This window comes from Macrobrachium nipponense, chromosome 39 (genome assembly GCF_015104395.2).
Source record: "Macrobrachium nipponense isolate FS-2020 chromosome 39, ASM1510439v2, whole genome shotgun sequence".
Lineage (NCBI taxonomy): Eukaryota > Metazoa > Arthropoda > Malacostraca > Decapoda > Palaemonidae > Macrobrachium > Macrobrachium nipponense.
This window is the reverse complement of record NC_061099.1, coordinates 1,853,889-1,862,213: the sequence shown is the minus strand read 5'-3', so window position 1 is coordinate 1,862,213 and position 8,325 is coordinate 1,853,889. Positions and strand designations below refer to the sequence as shown.

Genomic DNA, 8,325 nt, shown 5'->3' with positions numbered 1-8,325 from the left:
GTTCTACTTTCAATGAAGTGCCAGAGAGTAGTAGTTAAGAAGAAAGCCTTGTACGGGAAGGCTATCACTTCTCCCTCTGTCCCAGTGTAGTGTATTGTGAACTTATACTTTATTGTAGAATAATAAGTAATTTTTTAATCAATGGTGTTTACTTGCCTGGAACCCGTGAAACGTATCCGCGCTATGTAAGAAAGACCTCCTGAGAGACATAGCAACTAATAAATACAGTGCCTGTTCCTACGAAAAAAAAAAAGAAACACAACCGTAGAAGTGATAATTGAAGGTTAGCCCATATAATAGATAACCTTTCAAACATTACCCGTAACAAGAAGTGAAATCAAGAAGAAGAAGAATAAGAACTCGTAAATACGCCACGCAACTACTGAAAGGAAATAAAAACAAGGACAAATCACAAAGTAAGTAGGCACGACAAAAAGTAGCACAACACTCTCTCTCTCTCTCTCTCTCTCTCTCTCGCTTTCAACTTCCTCCTCCTCCTCCTCCGCTCTCTCTCTCTCTCTCTCCTCCTCTCTCCTCTCTCTCTCTCTCTCCTCTCTCTCTCTCTCTCTCTCACTAAAATTAGCTGGCCAGTTTTGGCAACGGCCAGTCGGGATTAACTAAACGGAGATTGTATATCAAGTGAAGCTAATACAAAAATACGTGCTACCTCTCTCTCTCTCTCTCTCTCTCTCGGAAGAACCGCTGAATCTTATGGCTTCAGCTTTCAACACTTCTTTTTCTTCTTCTTTGCTTTCACGCTTTTCCATTTCTATATGGGGTCGCTGTTTCTAGTCCGCCTTCTCCACCTTCCTCTGTACTGTATATCTTGTTCTCTTTGACCTTTTTCCTTCATGTTATCTTTCAATAATTTATCTTTCCACTGAACTTTGGCCTTCCCCTCCCTCTTCTGCCCTCCACCTCCATGTTCATAACCCTCTTACATACGTGTTCATCTTCTCTCCTCATGACACTCATGACACTAATGGCCGCATTATGTTCCGATAATACGAATTCGACGGCAAAATGTGGAGATGACGAAAAAGGACTTTCTCTGTATGACAGAGAGAGAGAGAGAGAACCCAAACCCTTTACGGAAACATTAACTGGCAGCTAAGACATTTGTTATTTTCCCGCTCAAGAAAAAAATAAAAATAAAAATACAGGAACAGGCGCAAAAGCAGAATATTTTATGATCACTGATGACAACAGCGGTAGAGATGACCTCGCAGTGATTTTCCCATTTTTTGAAAATTCACCAGCATGTATACTTATGCGCATATGTATATATATAGTAATATATATATATATTATTATATATTACAATATATATAGAGAAAAAGAGAGAGTGAGAGAGAGAGAGAGAGAGAGAGAGAGAGAGAGAGAGATTTGCCTCTATCTACCCATTTCTTTCTCATTCTGACACACCTCCCCTATACCACTTCCAACTATACGCTATTTTCCTCACAAACCTCTAATTTCACATTCTTTCTGCAAAACAAAACCATCTCTATATAATAAAACATACTTTTAACGACTCTAACCCTTTTCCACCCAATTCTTCTTGAACCATATAAAAAACTAATTAAAATTTTAAAGCCTTTTATTCAGTTCGCATTCTACACGCACACTTCACTTCCATAAAAGAGATTTGGCTCAACCATACATACATATGCCCACCTTGGCTTTCAGAGACATTCCAAGTGTTTCCCCAAACTCTTTTTAACACCTTACTAAATATATAAATAGGCATGTATGTGTGTTGTGTGTAACTACGTATGCATATGAGCTACACACCATATATTTAAATTAAAGTAATGGAAACGATCACGAAACACGATACGCATAAACTAACTCCAAAAACATATATACTTGTATTTACCGAATAATGCCTGACTAGAGACATATAATTACTAGAAATGCAAAATTGCAGCGTCCAATTAAAATGGGACATAAATTGACACACCCTTTAATTCAGCGTAGGATCAACAACATAAATAGAACCCGTTTGCACGCCACAAAAATGACAGAGGGAAGAAAAACTGAATAAAATAAATTCGGAAAAAAGAAGGAGAGCTTTAAAAATATCTCAAATGTCAAGAGACCTCCTCGGAGACAATCGCCATGTTTATCTGCAGGCAGAGAAAGGGCCAATAATGCACACAAGGACAAGGAAATACTCAACTAGGGTGCCCCTCTCTCTCTCTCTCTTGAATAAAGTCGATTTAAGAATATCGATATAACTATTTTAATTGGTTCAAGTCATAAAATGACTACATGCACAAGTATGCATGCAACGATGAAAAAGTATGTTCATACACATCGTATATATACATACTATATATATAGTACATATATATAAATATCCTTAAATCCACGGTAGAAGGTAAGTGAAAATGGGGCTCTGAACAAGTGTGAACTTGAGAATGTAGAAATAAACTACGAAAATACTTGTTCCAAGTCTACAGTTTCACTCATCCTCTACTGTGGATTTACTGATATTCTCAAGCACATGTTCCTTCGTGCTACACTGGGTATATATACGTATGAATATGTATATGTATATGTGTATGTGGTATGTGTATATGTTAATATATATATATATATATAATATATATATATATATATATATATATATATACATATATATACAAGGGAAAAAAAAAAATTCCATAGGATGGCGCGGAAGAATAATTATTCTTTTATCTAAGGCATAAGGTGATAGAGGGTTGGAAAAATGATAGGAATTGAAGGATGGAGAAGGTAAGGAATATTGCAGTTAGTGGAGCCACTTACCCTCTTATGTATAATTACATTATATATATATATATATTATATATATTATATATATATATATATATAATATATATAATGTAATTATACATAAGAGGTAAGTGGCGCCACTAAAAAACTATGCAATATTCCTAACCTCCTCCATCCTTCAATTCCTATCATTTTTCCAACCCTCTATCACCTTATGCCTTAGATAAAAGAGTAATTATTCTTCCACCCCATTCCTATGGAATTTTTCCCTTATCCAGAGGTACCTTACAGATCCCGGTCAACTACCTAGCAACAGTCACCTTTTCTCACTTATTCCTTGTGCACGTTTCCACCATTCATACATACATTGCATACCATAGCAAGTATCTTCTTTTCAGCCCCATTACCATTAGTTCTTTTATATTCGTCACTGATATGACTGAGTTCTTAACATCTCATAGTCACATTAGAAACATTAACCCCTTTTCAAACTGTCATCATTCAAATGGGCTCCTAATACATCCAGCAACTATTCAAAATCCTATATAGCAGTGCATACCCTCCAAATTACCTTTATGTTTGCAACATTTTTTCAGGGGTGAGTTGCTTATCAACCATTTCTTCTGCATTACCCTATGTCCAGAAATATTTGCTCAGACTTACCTGTAAGATCAGAAGTACGGCGAAGCAGCTATTTAGGCTTAAATAAGCCATCGTCATGTGTAACCTGAAAAAGAATAGGACAGTGGGTCAGTGCAAATAAATCTATAGTGTTTGCTTTAGGTTAAGACTATAACAGACAATACATTACAAATAACTGCTAGTATTTGCAAAAATCGCTCTCTGTGCCAGACAAATTTCTTTGTTGTCTTCGTCCTCCAGAGGACCTGAGAGAGAGAGAGAGAGAGAGAGAGAGAGAGAGAGAGAGAGAGAGAGAATCTTTATGCCCGGTTACAACTTGAGTCATATCTGCAAGACAACATCAAAATTAATATATATTTACTCCTAATCTCGACCCCAGCGCAAGCAGTCTGCAATAAAGAGGTACTTGAAAACCTTTATGATATGCTTCGCATTTACTTGGAGCATCTAAAATTCACGACTTTTGCTACAACTTCGGTGTTTTCCTACTGCAATGACCTTGACATTTCCAAGAGGCCATTTGTCACTCTGAAAAACAAAAATGCCTTTATGAGCACAGAGACTAAGTTTGGTCATGCGCTTGCATCTGGCCAAAATATCCTTGCGTTACAAGGTTATGTGATTAACATATCCACTTACATCTACGAACATATATTTTCAAGGTCAGTCAGATATTATCATGGTACGCGATCCACACGATCGCACAGTTCAAACGAAAGCAATCGAAAGATGCAATGCATTATTGCCCTGATACTATTCTCCTCCTATTTTAATAAATTTCTATGTATTTATTAATTTATAATTTATCTTCTAATAAGTGAGAGCTCTTGTTTCCGTATTTCCCTTCACTTCCTCTTACTTCTTCCTAATGAACACCATATTCTCTGGAAGCTTGAATTTCAAGACAATGGCCCCTGTGGTGGGGTTGTTCCGTAGGAATGACGTTTCATCTTCGGAATAATAATAAAATCACCGATTCATTAATAATTAATAATAATTCGGCGCAAAACAGCTAATCATCTTCGAATAACTATTAATAATAATAATAATAATAATAATTAATAATAATAATAATTCAACCCGAAACAGTAAGTTATTATAACTCGCATATATATATATATATATATATATATATATATATATATATATATATATAATATAATATATACACATATACCATACATACATATATATATATATATATATATATATATATATTATATATATATATACTTTATAGTATATATTTATATATATAAATATATATTCAATAATATATATATATATATATATAATATATATATATATATATATATAAAAACTATGGTTAATATAAATCTGACGATTGAAGCGCAGGTGTCCTTCGTCAAAGGAATGACGAGCCGTATAAATTCGTCAACATGACAGGTTCATTGACCCCTTGATTAACGTCAAGAAAACACTGAAAATATTGACAAAATCCCCAATCAAACTCTCCTTGTGTGATATCAAGTTTAAATGCAATTTAGCTCAATCTGACATATTCATGCTGAGTTGGATTGAATATAGAATTTAGGCCAAAGGCCAAGCACTGGGACCTATGAGGTCATTCAGTGCTGAAATGGAAAATGACAGAAAAAGGTTTGAAAGGTGTAACAGGAGGAAAACCTCAAAAGCAATTGCACTGTGAATCAACTGTTAGGAGAGAGTGGGAAGTAAGATAAAGAAAGAGAATATGAAAGGAGGTACAGTAAAAGGAACGAAAGTGGTTGTAGCTAGGGGCTGAGGGAACGCTGCAAAGAACCTTAAGTAATGCCTACAGTGCACCGCATGAGGTCCACTAACGGCACTACGCCCCTACGGGGATATACATGTATCATTGTTCTTACATACTAGCCTAGCTCTTGCCCCGAAATAATTCGGCTGCGCCATTGTATCTAGCCTGCTCTTCAAATATGTAATAACTGCTTTACCAAATTATTTGTACTCTCATCTACGTAAGTAAATCATACTAAGTCAATTCCTAGTCTTTTATCTTTCCCCGAACACTAATTCACATCCTTTATTGCCCATCTTTTCATATACTTTTCCTACAAGTTTATTTTTAAGCAAATGTTTTCTCTCGCGGACACTTCGTTTCCCTTAAGGAGATAAAGTTAAGCAATTCCTAAATGCATTTTCACTTTTATGTAAACACGTCTTATGCAATTAATTTTTTACAAATTCTATTGCCTTTCTACTGAAGTTTGTAAGCATTTATACTTAAATACTTATACGAGTCAATGGAATAAAAAAATAAATAAAAATTAACTATTCAGACAAAGCATGACAGACTCCTATATTGTTCATAAAATAAAAAACTTAATAAATTAAAAAGAAAATGGGAAGAAAATTCGTGCCCTCCATAATAGAAAACGGCAGTTCTGCCTCTACTGAATGGAATACAATAAATAAATAAACAAAAATTAACATTTAGACGAAGCATAACAAGCTCCTATATTGTTCATTCTTCCATTTTGTATACTAATATCCATCAAACTTATATTCCATTTCATACTTCCTCACAAACCTACGAATACCTTAATCAACATATATTTTTTTTAATAAACAATAAAATAACTTTCACAATATTCTGTTACTAATCACTTCCGGACCATCACTTACTTTAAACAACACCTAATCATGCACTCGGTCTATGAAAACTCACAACCAACACCTTCATTAAAATATCTATGAATATCTGGTAAAGTGTGTCATCTTCCCGTGGTGTATTTTAAACAACTACGTTGCAGACCAGACAAGAAATAATGGATGGAAACTAGAACTGAAGAGATACAACAAATCCCATTGTGGGAACTTCTTTACATACAAGATATGTGACACTTGGAATAAACTGCCACCAGAAGTTGTAAACAGCAACAGTGTGGAAGAGTTTAAAAGAAAGCTAGACAAAATCATTAGGACACTGAATGCACAGTAAAAACCTGCTCCTACAGATAAGTGAGCACACGATGTCTGCTTGGATGGAGTAACGAGTCTTTGAGACATCCTAATCCTTGTAACCTCTAAAAGTTCCACTACATAAAATGCAACAGACAACTTTGTCGTCACTCTGTTGAAATTATGTGCGACCATAATGCAAGATTAGATTTGTAATTACGATTTCTCCTGCAGCAATCATATCTTTAATATCTGCACTGACTTTGTTAATTAATTGTTCTAAAGTTTCTTTTATTTTTTTACATTACTGTTGGCAATTTTATTTCTCTCCTACCAATAATTGAAACAAAAACGATATTTTCCTTGGTACAAGAGAGAGAGAGAGAGAGAGAGAAAGCTACACAAGACTGAAAGTTGTTTTGAACTCGGTAGTGCAAAGAAAAAAATATCTGATACATGAATAACATCTACCTCGACTAATTTAGTAGTCTGAAAATATTATACTACTTTACCAACCACACGATTCTGCCAAAATCTCTCTCTGGCAATTTTCGCAATCTCCTTAAATCTTCTTCACGCTTTTAACTGAATTCCTAATCCTCTTAGTATATGAACCTCAGCACCATTCTCTTTCATGCGAAGCCTTCTGTTACTCTTCATAGACTTCGCAGAACTCGCCACTTCTTCATCAAGACAGATATTAAATCTTATAGTCTGAATCCCAAAACATCAGCGCCCACGAACGTTGCTTGCCATCAAGACGACCCCCATCAAGAATCTAGATGTATCCCTCGTCTGATTCTAGTTCTCACCTGATTCTAATTCTTATCTGATTCTAGTTCTCTAGTTCTCATCTGATTCTAATTCTTATATGATTCTAGTTCTCACTTGATTCTAATTCTTATCCGATTCTAGTCCTCTAGTTCTCATCTGCTTCTAATTCTTATATGATTCTAGTTCTCACTTGATTCTAATTCTTATCTGATTCTAGTCCTCTAGTTCTCATCTGCTTCTAATTCTTATCTGATTCTAGTTCTCTAGTTCTCATCTGATTCTAGCTCTCACTTGATTCTAATTCTTCTCATCTGATTCTAGCTCTCACTTGATTTCAATTCTTCTCATCTGATTCCAGTTCTCGCTTGATTCTAATTCTTCTCATCTGATTCCAGTTCTCGAATAATTTTGTTTCTCATCTGATTCTAGTTCTCTAATTCTCACCTGATTCTAGTTCTCACCTGATTCTAGCTCTCTTATGACTCTAGTTCTCATGTGACTCTAATTCTCCTCTGATTCTAGATCTCATCTGATTCTAATTCTTATCTGATTCTAATTCTTACCTGATACTGATTCTCATCTGATCCTAATTCTTATCTGACTCTAATTCTCACCTGATTCTAATTCACATCTGATTCTAATTCTCACCTGATTTTAATTCTCATCTGATGCTAATTCTCACCCGATTCTATTTCATATTTGATGCTAATTCGCATCTGATTCTAATTTTCACACCTGATACTTATTCTCGTCTGATTCTACATCTCATCGGGGACAATTCTCACCTGACAATATAATCTCACCCGATTCTAATTCTCACCTAATACTACTACTACTACTGATCCGATCCTCATTCTTGTGGTGTCACTGCTACTCACTTGATATTCATGATCACATTCACAGATCCGCTATGTCGCCGTCGCCCGAGCAAGGCTCCATCCATCTTCCATCTCAATCTCTACTCATAACATTAGAAATATATATGTGATATATAGATGGATATATATATATATATATATATATATATATATATATATATATATATATATGTATGTATGTATGTATATATACATAGGTATGTGAGGTTATTAGTCCACATGGGAATTTCAGCTTTTCTTTCCCACAGTGGACCATAACCTCATTATAGTACACACATATACATACATACATACATACATACATATATATATATCTATGTATTGTGTATATATGAGGTAATAGTCCCACAAG

The 8,325-nt window shown here is 34.8% G+C and overlaps 1 protein-coding gene across 5 annotated transcripts in view; it reads right to left on the bottom strand.

Annotated features, from left to right (window-relative positions):
- The window catches only part of LOC135210010 (inter-alpha-trypsin inhibitor heavy chain H3-like), a 360,551-nt gene that overhangs the window by 274,828 nt on the left and 77,398 nt on the right, over positions 1 to 8,325 (bottom strand). For all 5 annotated transcript variants that reach the window (XM_064242770.1, XM_064242772.1, XM_064242773.1 and 2 more), the window contains exon 2: positions 3,424 to 3,487. In XM_064242770.1, the coding sequence (XP_064098840.1) occupies positions 3,424 to 3,480 (57 nt within the window). In that variant the 5' untranslated portion in view covers positions 3,481 to 3,487. The remainder of the gene's footprint in view (positions 1 to 3,423; positions 3,488 to 8,325) is intronic.